General features: G+C 45.5%; 1 protein-coding gene across 1 annotated transcript; it reads right to left on the reverse strand.

Moving 5' to 3' along the window:
- Positions 1-324: 324 nt before the first annotated feature.
- Positions 325-9,728, reverse strand: PRSS23 (serine protease 23). Its single transcript, XM_047823473.1, has 2 exons — positions 9,578-9,728; positions 325-1,885 (listed from the first exon to the last, which is right to left on the reverse strand). Exon 2 carries the CDS (start codon positions 1,870-1,872, stop codon positions 727-729), a length of 1,146 nt encoding a protein of 381 aa, XP_047679429.1. The 5' UTR covers positions 1,873-1,885; positions 9,578-9,728; the 3' UTR covers positions 325-726.
- Between the last annotated feature and the right edge of the window lie 4,745 nt (positions 9,729-14,473).

Below are 14,473 nucleotides of genomic sequence, written 5' to 3' on the forward strand. Positions count from 1 at the left end.
ATTGTGAGGCTTCCCCAAAAGCAGAGCAACAGTCTTCAGGAGAGAAATGATTTCAACACTGAAAGCAGCTGGGGATACTGACTTACTGTAAGATATAGTTTAAGATGTGTACCAATATAGTTAACAAATTATTTTACTGGTCAAGGACTATGGTGTAAATGCCTCCAAATCCAAAAATAGTATACCTGCCTGTCTAAGAAGTATCATGAAATTTCCTAAGGGTTGTATGTGGTAGGGAACACTGCCATCTGGAAACATTAATGATTAGGCATTAAAAAAAAATACAAGAGGAATCTCAGGAAAAAATACACATACATACACACATAAGAATTTAAGAATTTATATCTCCCATATGCCACATACTTAATATAAACCTTTGAAACAAGTTCAGATGAAATAAAATCAAAGTTCTCAGAAAATAAAAGATTAACTTAATTGCTAAATATTCCCTATCATCCCAAACATCAGCATGTTTTTTTTTCACTTCTATGCAAAAGAATGCCTTTAACCTGTTTAAATGCTATATGATACACAAACCGGTTTTCAAATAAAGCCAGTCATCTTGCAATTTTTAAAAATCAGGTAAAAGATAATTATGACACATTACACACACACACACACACACACACACACACACACACACTCACACATACCAATGACAAAATTTGGCCTGTCCTAAAATAAGTACATGGAGACCACTAAGTGCCACCAGGAAGGAACCCTGGGTCACCCCTCCCTACAATCCAGGTAGTTTCCTTTAATCCAATAGCAAATCTGGGCATATTTGAGAGGGGTGATTCGAACAGCCACGTTGAAATCCTGCGGAGAACCATTCATGTCTACCCACTGGTGCCCTGAAAAAATGCCAATAATTTTTCTCTCCCACTTCTGCTGCTGTCGCTTCCACATCCTCACATAGACCCCGGACCCGCTGGCCCCGGGCTGGGCATCACACTGCTGGTAGAGCAGGTCATAAGTCTCATCTTTAACGTCACAGAAGCGGTACACCAAATTGCCTGGTCGATCATTGTCATAACCAGAGAAGTGGATTCTGCCCCCCGGCAGCTGCTTGGCAGGAGGGCTTACCCCAATCTTCATGAACTTTCTCTTGTGGGGTTTTTTCAGTTCCAGGAGGGCATAGTCATAATCCATACCGATGTCGTTGGCATTGCCTTTGATCCAGCCCTTGGGCACGTGGGTGCGTTTCACCCGGATCCACTGAAACTTCATCTTCTCCGGCATGGCTGAGGTCGAGTCGTTGGCTCCTCGGCCACCATCTTTAAACTTGGGTTTCAGGAAGCCCACTCGAAGTTTCTGGGTTCCCTTCACGTAAGTTTTCCCATCGTGTATGCAATGGGCAGCTGTGAGCACATGCTTCTCTGCCACCAGGGTGCCCGTACAGCCTGTAGATAACTTCACTGATGTTGAGAAGGGATAGTTGAGCAAGAAGTCCTTCCCAAAAATGCTGAATCTGCTGTCATAGCCATAAATCTGCCGCTTCCTCCGAGACTTTCCTGAAGACTCTTGTCCCCCACCACTGCTGAGGACATAAATGCCCACCTGGGTCTCGGTGCGGCTGCCATTGGCATAGAGCGTTTCATAAGACAGGTACCGCTTGGCCTCTTCATAAGTGGGCAGTGGAGTCCCCTTGTGACACTGGGGTCCACACGAGGAGGACACCTCCAATTTGGCTTCAGCCCCGAAGTCTGGCTTGCCTAAGTTGAGGGTGGACTGGGGCAAGACCACAGGGAGGCGGTAAGCAGGCCAAGTGGGTTTCCAGTGGGCACCATAGGGGCTCACCTGCCCCACAGCACAGAGGAGGAGGAGGAGGAGGAGGAGGAGGAGGAGGAGGAGCCCTGGAATCCCCGCCATGCTGAGCACCACTCTGTAGGAACAAAGATAAGCAGGTCAGTTGGGCAAGGGGCTCGGCACCGACTGACTGAGGAAACAGCCCGGCAGCATGCCTGTCATTGTTTCCAAATCTGTGAACTGTCCCAGGAATCAGGGTGTGGAGACGAATCCCTAGATAATGGTCTCACTTACAACACAAAGTCTTGACCTGGGAACGTTTTTTTCGTGCTCAAAATGAATGGGTGTTCATTCCCTTCTGTGTTGAAGATGCCCCCAGTGATGGCCAACTGGGAGGCGGAGTGCAAACGTCATTAATCCCCAGATGAGCTGCTTGACCAGCCCCAGTTTCTGTGTAATTTTGAACCTTCTTTGGGCTGGATTCTAAATGTCTGCCCTCTCCCACCTCCCTGATCCACCTGCCTTTCTTTCCTTCTTTCTGCTCATTCTCAGTACAGCATGTGCTTGGAAAATCCTCAGAACAACTTGCTCATGCAAATTCAAATTACGCAGCTGACTGAATGACCTGGGCATCAAGGAAGGTTATAGCTCCACAGCATAACACTTACTGGGATTCATCTCAGTGGTTCCAAAGAGGGCACGAGACTTTTTTTTTCCTATGAATTTAAAACAAACTTAACTACTATAAATTTAGTTCCAGAGTAGCCAGGTCTCTAACAATCAAGCTATTCCTCCTTCCTTTGGATTTGGTTGTATACTATCAGGATCTCTGTCAAAGATCTGAAGCTCTAATATTGCCTCTGTTATCACGTTGTGAGCTTTACTGCTGGTTACTTTTCAGGTGTTTGTATCTATGTTCCTGGCTCATCCGAATCACTGGAATTTGGGCTTCTGCTAGCACTCAACAAAAACTTACTGAACAAGTTTATTGAATGAATACTTGTACTAATGGAAGAGTGAATGAATTAACATGGCTAAAAAACCCCACAGTTTTGAATGATGCGCACTGAGTGCTAATGACAGAGATGGATGTGGATGATGTGGTAACTCAGGGAAAGGGCATGAAATCCAGGTGTGGGGAGTTACAAGAACAGAGGAGCCATTTCAGGGGAGGTGATGCTGGAGACGGGTGTTGAAGGTAAAGAGAAGGTGGATAACATAAGGCAGTGTGAAGGGGACACTTAGAGGGGACAACAGTATGCAAGGACACAGACATGCAACAGTGGAAGTCATTTCAGACATTTATTGTATTTAGCTCAGCAAGGGTGGGAGAAAGGGCATGGTGGGGAAGCAGACAAGAGCCATATTATGCAGAGCTCTGTATACTAAATGAAGGAGTTTGGATTTTATCCTGACGTGTATGTTGAAAGATCTGGATCAATCATCCCAAAAGAAAAACAACATTAAAAACAAGATTGGGAGTACTTTCATAAGTATTCAAGCACCGGATGGCTCTGACTAGCTGTGAATCTTCTGTTCAGGAGAAGCGGATGGGGCAGGTAGAGTAATTTGTTCACAGTGAGGCATTCCCAAAAGGACAGGCAGGGGTTAGGTCTCAGAGGCTTTGTTATCTAGCAGGAGTGACGAAGAAAGCATTTTCTCATCCCCCTTCTCTTCCACTTTGAGAGTACAGACCTGCCTGCAACTTTTGGATGCCTTTTGCTTTCTTTCACATCAAACTGGAAAATCCCACTGATGTGATCTAGACCAGCTGAGCATGACAATCCACACTCCCAACATCACTAAGCGAGCTTGCCCCATCCACTGCTGAGATCTTTCTGCTTGATTCTTTCTTTCTGATTCCACTTCTGTCAGAGAAAACAGGGATGAGCTAAAAAAGGAATGAGCTCCTGGAAAAGGCAATTCCTTGGGATTTCCTGATTGTTTGAAATTCTTTCTTTCTCTTTTTCCAAATAGGAAGAGTCCCTGGGCCCTTCTATAGGGAGGAAATACATCTACTTCTTTCTCTAAATCCTTAAAACCATAGGGCACATGTGTGTGCGCATACAGGTGTTTGCACATGTTTGTTGTGGGGGGAGTGAGGGGTGGATACAATCCTGACTAAAGGCTCTAAGTAGATGAGGGAGGGGATGCTAATGCTAATAAAGCCATCCTCCCCAAAGGGGACTTCGGGGGTGGGATAGGTGTGGTGAGGACAACCCTTAAGGAAACTTCAGGAGATGGCTCTGTGTCTGATTATCCCCAAATCCTGGCTGAGGACCCAGTCCTTAAACATATCCAGGTCCTGGACAGCCTCTCCTCTATGTAAGCTGCTGTCCGCGTAACTAAACACCGCCCACACCAGAATACCTGCCAAGTGTGATATGTACTAGGAGCGCCAGGTCTTGGACCCCTACACGCCACCTCTTCCTCCCTTTGACTAACACGGAGAATGCTGTTGCCTGCTGACACTGAGCAGCAGACGTGTTGGTCTCACATGCTCATCATCTAGAGCCTGCATCTTCGAATCTCAATCGGAAATATAAGTGTTAATTGGATCCTGGGAGTGCAGAGTCTGGACTATCTACTGCAGCAGAACTGCTCCAGTGCCATCTGTCTTTAACCCAACACAGAAACACCCATTGACAAGGGTGTCAGGGAAGAGAATGGCAAGAAAGAGTCTGAAACTAGTTCAAACACACTTTAAAATAATATATTTGACTAGGAACCCTATCTTAATGAATTATCCTCCTCTTAGGCAGAATTAACTCTAATCTCACTTTTCTAAGTGCTTTGCCTACATAGCAAGCCTGTTTAAAAAATGCTTTCAAAGTCCTTGAAGCGTGTTTCATTTCACAGTGATGTTATGGCTTTTTTTTTTTAAATGTCTGCCTTTCAAACAGAAAAAAAAATGTTTTGGAACCTAGTGGGTCTGGAGAAATGGAGACAAGTCTTTTCCCGGGTGTGAGGGCTGGGCAGTCAGCTAGGCTCTCTCAGTAGCCACAACTTCAGTGCAGCCTCCCAACATACAGGATCAAATTTGTTCCTCAGAGAGATGACAGACAACTGTGCCAAGGACCTTTGGGGTCATTTACAAATCACAGAATGCTGGGAGAAAATGCTAAAGAGTCTACTGCAGATTATTATTAGGATATGAATATTCTCTATCGAATATTGATATTCTAGGTAGATGGGGCACCTAGGTGGCTCAGCTGTTACGCAATGGACTCTTGGTTTCAGCTTAGGTCATGATCTCACAGTTCAAGTGTTGGAGCCCCGGCTGGAGCTCTGCAGCTGGCAGTGCAGAGCCTGCTTGGGATCCTCTCTCTCCCCCTTCCTTGCTCATGCTGTCTCTCTGTCTCTCTCAAAATAAATAAATAAACTCACAAAATATTCTAGGTAGAATATCCAATATTCATTAAATAATATTACTAATTCAGACCCCTTACAACTTAAATTCTGATCATTTAGCCAGTGAAGGAGAAGTCAGCCATCTATAAGTAAAGGATTGCTAAACCAACAGGGTAGGTTGAAGCTTTAACCCTTTAGAGATAAACTTTTTAGGTACCTCAAAAACACTAATTTCTAGTAGTCTGAAATATTGTCCCCAATGTTCCTATATTATTGCTTAAACTCATTAACTTTTGTGATAAGACCTTGTTCTGATGTTTCATATCTTGATTAAATTTTCTTTAACTCTGAAAACTATAAAACTGCATTAAAAAGACTTTAATTCAGATTTAGAAATTAATGCAGACTAATTCAGGTCAAATTATTCCAACTTATTAAGTTTTAAATTTTATTGAAATATTGTATAAGCTTCAGGTGTACAATCTAACAGCATTTAAATAACTGATTGTAAAGTGGCTCCCTAATGGGTTTAAACTGACACCTGTACTAAAGGTTACAAACTTTATAAGCTGCTCCCCCCCACACTTATTCAAATGTGTGTTTAGGGTAGTTTAGAAACTATTCTGAATAGCAACCTGAACTGGATGATCTCTTTAGTCTTTTTAGTGCTGGTCATTTCAGGCCCGGGATTCTCTAATTTTATAATTTTCCAGGGTCACAAAAGTCCAGGGCAAGCACCGTGTTGTATACAAACAGGGTCCGCACCATCATTTACTGCTCAGGAGCTTACTTTCACACAATTAAAGAGGAAGGAGGGAGAGGGAAAAAGGAAAATGTATCTTGTTAATCTCTCGCCTATCTGGGAGACCAGATTTCCCTCATCATTTGGCCAAGAAAACAAATGCTTCCAGCAGAGGGCAGCTTTCAAGAATGGAGTAGAAGAATGGTTGGGTGTGCTGGCTCAGAAAAGTGTGAGGGGGAAACCTCACCCACTAAGGCCCTTTCCCTAGGCATTCACACCCTACCCTGACCCCTTTCCCATTATTAATACACCAACGATAACCGTGATGCTTAAAAATTAGGGTGATAGTTTTGCATTAATTTCTCAACTCACCTGATAATAATTTCCTGAATAATTTCCCAGGACACAATTACTGTTTCCATTTTTATAAACTCAAAGCAAGCCTGCACTATGCCCCTTTAAGTTTATTTAAACAAACACTCTGGGATGGAAACAGAATAAAAACATTCATATCTTGAGGCACCTGAGTGGCTCAGTCAGTAAAGCTTCTGACTTGGCTTTAGCTCAGGTCATGATCCCAGGGGTCGTAGGATCGAGCCCCGAGTCGGGCTGAGCATGGAGTCTACTTGGGATTCATTTATTTATTCATTCATTCTCTCTCTCTCTCTCTCTCTCTCTCTCTCTCTCCCTTTCTCCCTCCCCTCTTCTTTCCCCTCCCCCTCTCCCAGGCTCTCTCTCTCTCAAATAAAAAATAAATAAACATTAATAATCTCATTATTGGAAAGGTAACTGATGGATTACATAACTTTAAATTCTCTTGCCTTCACAAATGAATAACTTTATCCAAATAGAACTAACGAAAATATGCACACTTAAAAAAAAAGAATGAAGATTTCCAAATCTTATCCTCACTATATATAAATCCAGATGAAGAAAATTCAGGCCTACAACGTTTCATTTCTAGAAATAAGCTTTTATTGGCTAAAGATTCCTCACATATATAATTATCTTTTTTACATTTAAAAAGATTATATACATATTTATTTATTTGAAGTAGGCTTCACACCCAGTGTGGAGCCCTACAGAGGGCTTGAACTCATGACCCTGGGATCAAGACTTGAGCTGAGATCAAGAGTCCGACGCTCAACCACCTAAGCCACCCAGGTGCCCTTATCTTTCAAAGTTCTCAGCTAAGTATCCTCATGTATCGCCTGAATGACAAACAGGATGAAAAGTTAAGGTGTATTACCATGTTTAGTAATACAGAAACTAAGAAAAGGTAAGGTGTATTACCATGTTTAGTAATACAGAAACTATTCCAGCTCTATCTGCTGCATAAGAGTTACACATTCTGTGTTTTATCACTCAATAGGAGCCACTGTCCTGCTGTCCACTGTCTACAAATATTTATAGTTTATGAGGATGCTGCTGCTTTACGGTCCACTAATCATCTTATGGTGAAGGGACCTTGCACATCATCAGAGACGTACAAACAACATCTATCTGCCTGGAGACCAGACACTGGAACCTCTCTGTCCTAGATCTGCACCTTAGTTTTCAAAACTGCAACAACACAGGTCTCCTCAAGAGGGCAAGAGTTTGGGAGAAGGATTTAACTCCTACAGCAAACAAGTGCTGGGCAAAAGAAAAAAAAAATCTAATCCTCAGGACATACATTCTCTATTGTACAACAGATGAATTCCTGTGACCACTATAAACAGTAATGTCGAAACAAACAGTGGGAAAGTCTGTAGAGATAAAAGTTTTGGACACCATCTGGAAGGATAACAAAGGGTTTTCCATGGAATCTGTGGCCAGGAATACTGAACAGTGAAACCATGCTAATTCCTAAAGCAAATACCTAAAAACGAACAAAGCTCTGTGAACCCTCTGAGCCAGGCTTGCTCTCATTTTCCTGAGTCACAGAACCTGTTAAAGGAAAACAGACCTAATCACATACTGGTTTAAGAATTATAGCCTGTACAGGAAAGAAATGCAGGGCGTTTACAAGTCCAGCCACCCTAAACATAACTTGTGGTCAAACGAAGTTTAACTTTTTCTCAGATTTTAGGCAAAATGAACTACCCTGGTGAGCTCGGGACAAACCTGGTGACAGAACAAGAACAGAGTGTATAAAATTCAGTGGTGAGACTAGGAGATGTGAATTCCCCAGAGTCAGGGGGAGTTATGCATGAATAAGGCCTGGTGGACTGAATCCTAAGGGATCAATGAGAAGAAACATGCAGGAGAACTTGAGGCTATTAAACACTGCAGACCGGGGCCAGTAATGTTCTCAGACCCACTAATGGGCACTTTGGCACTTAAACTACAGACAGAAAAGTGCACCCATATTCACCATCTAACTGAATAAGTTGTCAGTGTTACAAAAATAGGATCCCTATTAGTTATCTAGGAAGCTTCCTTTTCAGTTCAGGCACAGGAAAGCATGACAAGTTATCTCCTGTTTAAGTGGGGAAAACACAGGTGAAGCAAGTTACTCAAATGCAGAAGGTGTGCCTACCACCAAACTTTCCCAAGTAAACATAGTGGCTTTTGTAGCATCTCCTAAATTCCTTCTCCCCACTCCACCTCCAATCTACTCCTGTCAGACTTGTGGAGAGACCCAGAGTCCTACCGCCTGTTTAAAACGTCTTGGACACCAGGAGGATCCTGAAACAAGTGCAGTAAATACCCTCTATTAATTGGCATTATGCTTTTGGCCACAGCTGACTTCAAACTATAAATTCAACCCCTTCCAGCAAGGCCACTGGCCCATCTGCTCCTGAGGAGCACGTAGGGACTCCTTATGTTCCGTTTCAGGGGCTGAGGGAAGCCAGACCATCCCAACAACAGATCCTGAGCAACCTGGAGCGTTCCACCAGCCAGGGGCTGTTTCTTTTTCTAAAGTCTCCGTGGGTGTCCCCGAAAGGACAATAAAACACCCAGGATTTTTATCAGCTGCTTTTTCGTGAGATGTTGGAAAGCAACCCTAATTTGTATTCTGGAGGGAAATGGTGGTTTTCCCTCATCGAGATAATTATTCTCCCTCCTCTTTTAAAACAATTTTTAAACTTTTCAAACTTTTATCTAAAAGTTAACTCGGGATGAATGTCCACAGGCCGTAGAAGAAACATTTGCCTCCAACAACGATGATAGTTCACAGATAGTTTACAGGGAAGCACGCAGTCATCACCCAAGGCTCCAGAAAAAAGATCCTATCCTAATCCCCAACCTGTGTTTGCTTGCCCTTTCTTTGCTGGCTAGGATGTGTTCATCATCACGTGCCCAGAGTTAAAAATTAATTCTCGGATCATGCTGGAATACACACACATGCAAAACTCAAAGAAAGTAAGAGGTGGTGGTGGGTGCGGGAGTGCGCGTGCGGGGGAGGTGGGGGTGTTGTCACAGCCCAGCTGCAGGCGAAACTGCCCAGAGCCGGCTCTTTCCCTACTCCCACCCAGCATCCAAAATAGCACTTTCAAATCCGTCCTTCCCACCCGCTGCACGGTGACACTGCGTGAATGCTAGCGCCCCGCAGCCCCGGAGTCTCCGCGAAGCTCCCAGCCCGGGTCCCAGCCCTCCAGCCCCGAAGGCGGCCCGGCGGGGTCTCGGGTGCCCCCCGCACGCAGCCCGCAAGTCACCCCGAGCCGCGCGCACCGGCCCTTTGTCCCGCTGCTCTCGGCGCCGCGCTCCCCGCGCGTTCCGGCGGTGCCCCCAGCCCGCGCCCGCACTCACCCGCGCCGAGCAGCCCGCCGGGGCCGCGGCTCGCCGCGCCGTTCAAACAGGTGTGGGCGCCGGGAGGCCGCGTGCGGCTCCCATGCCTGCCCCGCGGCGCGACCGAGTGCGAGCAGGCGGGCGGGCGAGCGGCGCCGGCAGCGGGCGGGTCCGCCCCCCGCGCCTCGAGAAGCCCGCCCGCCCCGCCTCCGGCCTCGGGGAAGCAGCGCGGCCGCCGCCCGCCCCCCACCCCCGCACCCTGCCAGCACTCCCGCCCCCGCCCCTCGCCTCCGGCCCTCCCCCAAGCGGGGGTCGTCGTGCGGTCCGCGCAGGTGGGCCCCCGCGGCGCGGCGGCTGTCGCCGGTCCCGGCCTCTCTGCGCCAGTCCGCGCCGGTCTCGCGGAGGGCCCGCCCGGCCTGGGAGCCGCGCGCCTTCACCCTTCCGGCACCGCGCACCCCCGCGGCTCGGGCGCAGCCTCCGGAGCGAGCCTCGGGCCTTCGCCGCCTGCACTCAAATGCCTGCTCGCGAAGACCGGGTGCCCCCGAAGGTGGTCCCCCAACCCCAGCCTAGCGCTAAGAGCGCGGGCTACACCTGGGGCGTGGGGAACACCTCGGCAAATTGAGGAATTGTGGAAAATCTGTGCACTTGAGTTTTTAGGGGATGACCGAGTTCCTTCCCCGTCACGCAGTTCCTCTGAGGAACGCCGAGCTGCGTCCCGGTGGCAGGGCCAGCAAAGCTTGGCATCCCTTTCGGCGCTCGGTGGGTGCGTAGGGTCCGGGGCACAGCAGGGCTGGGTGGCTTCCGAGTGGCGGGCGGGCTGGTGAGCCCACCGCCTCAGCTTTGCAGAGGGGCACCAGCTGGTGGAGCCACCTCCTCGCCCGGCGGGCCTGCTTCCTTGAGTCGCTGCTGGGAGCCCAAGTTCCGGGTCTCCCCCAGCCAGGCCCGTGACCACTCCATATAGGAACCTAGGGCTAGAGCTTTCCTCTTCACTCCCAAGTACATCAGTATTTAACAGAGATGACGATTTATTCAGTGCCTTCTATGAACCAGCTTTACAGATAAACAGTTGCGGCCAAGTTGCAGATAACCAGTTTTAGAGATAAGGAACTGAAGTTTACAGAGTTTTAATGACCTGCCTCTGCACATTTTTTCTTTCAGGCCTCTTAGCTGTCCTTTCTCCCATCAAAGTCCAAGCTCTCAGAAAGGGAGGGCCTAACATGCTATTTCACACCAGGGTGTTAAGGGCACACTAATGATTTTGTGTTTGCAATTTTAAACAGGAAAGCCCCCAGCAAGTGCTGTTCTGTTTCTCAAACGTGAGAGAAACCGATATATCCTCCGCTATTTTAGAGACAAAATGTTCTCAGGCCTCCCCGGTATTGGCTTAGTTTCCTTTATAACGTTACCTATATAAACATTAAACTGGATATAATGTTATGTTACAGCTTATGAACAATTCTGGAATAAAGCCAAAACAAGTTTATAAACTAAATATGAAATCCCCTCCCAGAACAATAACATTAAATTAGCAATGTTTACTCGACTACTACCAGCATCATGTGGTACTGACTGCCCAAGTATGGGTACATTTGAGTTTTGTCTGCTCTGTCAGTTCTCATGCTGTGTCAGGTGTCAGATACTGACACGGTTTTCTCTCATCTTTCCTCAGTTGCAGCTACCACACCTTTGTTCACATCCTTTGTCATTATAACATTTGGCTTTCACTTGACTCTATTATACCATTTAGAGGTTAACTTTCTGCTATTCCTTTCTTATTAGCATAATGGGTAAAGTTATAACTCTTGGCCCCAAGGTGTAGCACACATAGACTTTGAAGCTGTAAGACAGTTCTTGGTATTAGATCGTTATGCCAACGCTCCAGAATGTGTTTATATTCATTTTATGTGAAAACTATGAAAAACGCGCATTATGATCTCCAAGGGTCTGTAGCTCCCAATGGGAGAAACTGCATTAAAAGCCAAATACCTTCCTTAATAGAGGAGCTGGGGTCAGAACTGGAAGGAAGAGAAGAAAGAAGAGACTTCTCAAGCATGCTTGAGTTTCATTAGTTTTACTCCAATTCAACAAATATTTATCGAGCACCTGTTACACGCAGAGAATAGTGGTAGGTACCAAGTTAAAGAGAGAGCCACAGGAAGACGGAACAGCCTGGGCTCTGCTGCTTCCTGGCTGTGTAGCTCTGGCTTAACCTTTCTGTGCCTAAGTTGGCTCCTCTGTAGAATGGAGACTACCTCATAGGGTAGTTTTAAGAATTGAGTGAATTAATACACATAAACTGCTTAGCACGCTGCCTGACACATAGTAAGCCCTTAATAAGTATTAGCCAGTGTTATATCTGTTACGTGAAAAGAATGTGCCTTAGCTCTGGTTCGGAACCAGCTCTTTTAACACAACCTCAGCCCACGTTCATTGCTCCTTTGTCCTGGCAGTTATAAAAATTACACTGCAACCAATCTGGGGAGATAGGATGGTAGAAAATAAGATAGTTATTCCTGTCGTCCAGAGAGAGAAACTGAGGCACAGAAGGACCCAAGAGCACATCCCTTTCCTATCGCCACTCTTACAGCTAGTCTCAGGTCTAATGCTCCCTACCCAAAGAAGCTCTTACTGCAGATGACCCACAGGAACTCAGGGCTTGAACAAGTGCCGCTCACTGTGCTGTTTCCTGGGGGTTTCGATAGTGAAAGGAAGGGATACTACATACCTCTTCGGTTATCATGGCAATTGCCACAAGAATACCAACAGATCTGTAGAGTACTTTGGCCTCCAAGGTAAATGTCCTGTGTAAATAGCAGATGTCCTCATGCTGATCCTAGATATTTGCTTTTCCTTATGTATTTGCCCCACTCTCCAGCCCCCAAAACAAAAACGAAACCAGAAAAACCAAGGTCCTCACTTCATTTTAAGAACTCAGTTCAAATCCATGATTATAATTCTCAAATACTTTTCATGCACATAGTAAGTCAAGTGTTACAAATGCATTCAGGGCAAGGCCCCCATATTTCCTGAGTGCCCACTCTGTATAAAGTGACTGTGAAAGAGAGAGCAGATCTCCCTCGCCCCAGAGAAGGTATGCTATCGAAATAAACAAAAAAGCAGATACAGGAGCAAGTGAGATATAGGCCAGATCAGTTTCTAGCTAGAGAACATGGAATAGGGAATCATGAATTCCCACTCTGGCTTCCAAGAAGTGATAGAATTTGAGGTGGAGCTCAAAAGATGAAGATGTGATCAAGTCTTTACTAAGTCTTATCTCTTTGAGTTCCTGCACTGTATAAGTGAGCAACTCAGTGGGTGAATGAAGGGGGCAGAACTAGCACTGAAGTGTCATAATTATAGCTATTGCTTATTCAATGCATACTATCTGCCAAATAGTGTAAAGTACACTTTATTGCATGCAACCTTCAACAAACAGAAAAATAGATATGAGGATTGTCCCCATTTTGCAGATGAGTAGACTGAAGTCCAGAGTGATTGAGTAAGATACCCAGTTTTGTTATACTACTAAGTAACACATCTATGACTTCTGCCCAGTCTGTCTCACTCTTTTGCCATCTTTTTGACTCATCACATTTTTTTAAAGTTTTAATTATCTTTCTTGCCGTTAAAAAATCAGCCAAAGTCATGGCAACCTTTAGGGATAAACTTTGGGGTATTTAAAATAACATGTTTGGGGGGCACCTGGGTGGCTCAGTTAGTTGAGTGTCCAACATTGGCTCAGGTCATGATCTCACAGTTTGTGAGTTCGAGACCCACATCAGGCTTGCAGCTGTCAGTGCAAAGCCCACTTCGGATCTTCTGTTCCCCCCCTCTCCGTCCCTCCCCTGCTTGTGCTCTCTCTCAAAAATAAATAAAACATTAAAATTTTTTAAAATAACTTGGTTGGAAAACTGAACCACATTTCTAATTGCCAGCATTATGCTTTGTTCTTGGTAGAATCATCTTTTCTTTTGCCTTCTTTTTACATCCCAATTATAAGCCCTGGCCATATTGGCTTCTGTGGTAGTAGATGGATCTCAAGGAAAGTCAAGGTCTTCCTCAAGAGAATCAAGATTCTTTGTAGCAGTCGATTAATTCTTTTCCCATGCCTGAGCTTCATCAGTTCATATTCAAGCATTATATTAGCCCCCCGTCACAGACCCACTTTATCAGTAGGAGGAACTGAGGCTTTGCAATACAGGGTGTCTGCTGGTAAGAATCCGCTCTCCAGGGAACCGATGGAGTCTTTTTTCATTGTATTGTGTTGCTTCCCCAACCTGCCTTTTCCTGCCTTTTCTCGGGCTTTACAGTAAGGAGGTTGAATCAGTTGCTGGTGTCCATAGCTCCAGCTCTAAACAACCTTTTGATTCTGTCTTCCTTTTGTTCCAGTTGTGAAATCACTGAGTAATGTCCTGTTAAATGGCCTTAGGGCAGCAGACTAGATGAGACTGAAAGATCATTGGAAACTTAGGGTAGCAGGGAGGGGAGAGACCCAAAGCCAACCTAAATTGAAACTGCTAAATGCAATTTCTAGTGCTAATTTTTGAGTCTAAGACCCATGTGCAGCTCCAAAAATTTAAGTCCATTCGAAAGTTACCAATGAGGATTATTTCTAAGGAGCTATATTTACGTACTTAAAATCATTTCCACGTGGTTTCTTAGGTGATAATGTGGATTTTTCGGTGGTAGATAATATCTCAGCTAAGTAGGGTATACAGCTCCATGTAGTTAGTGAAGAGAGGTGAGATGAGAAACAATACAGGAGATCGGGTAGGGGGCACTCTAAACCTGTCTGTGTGACCTTGGGTAAATCACCTCACTTACCAGCCTTGTTTGTCATCTGTACAAAGAGAGCCTACATGACCCTGCTCCTGCAGTCTTTGAATCTATAACACCGCAATCCTTGTGGACGGTTGA

Source organism: Prionailurus viverrinus, chromosome D1 (assembly GCF_022837055.1).
Source record: "Prionailurus viverrinus isolate Anna chromosome D1, UM_Priviv_1.0, whole genome shotgun sequence".
Taxonomy (NCBI): domain Eukaryota; kingdom Metazoa; phylum Chordata; class Mammalia; order Carnivora; family Felidae; genus Prionailurus; species Prionailurus viverrinus.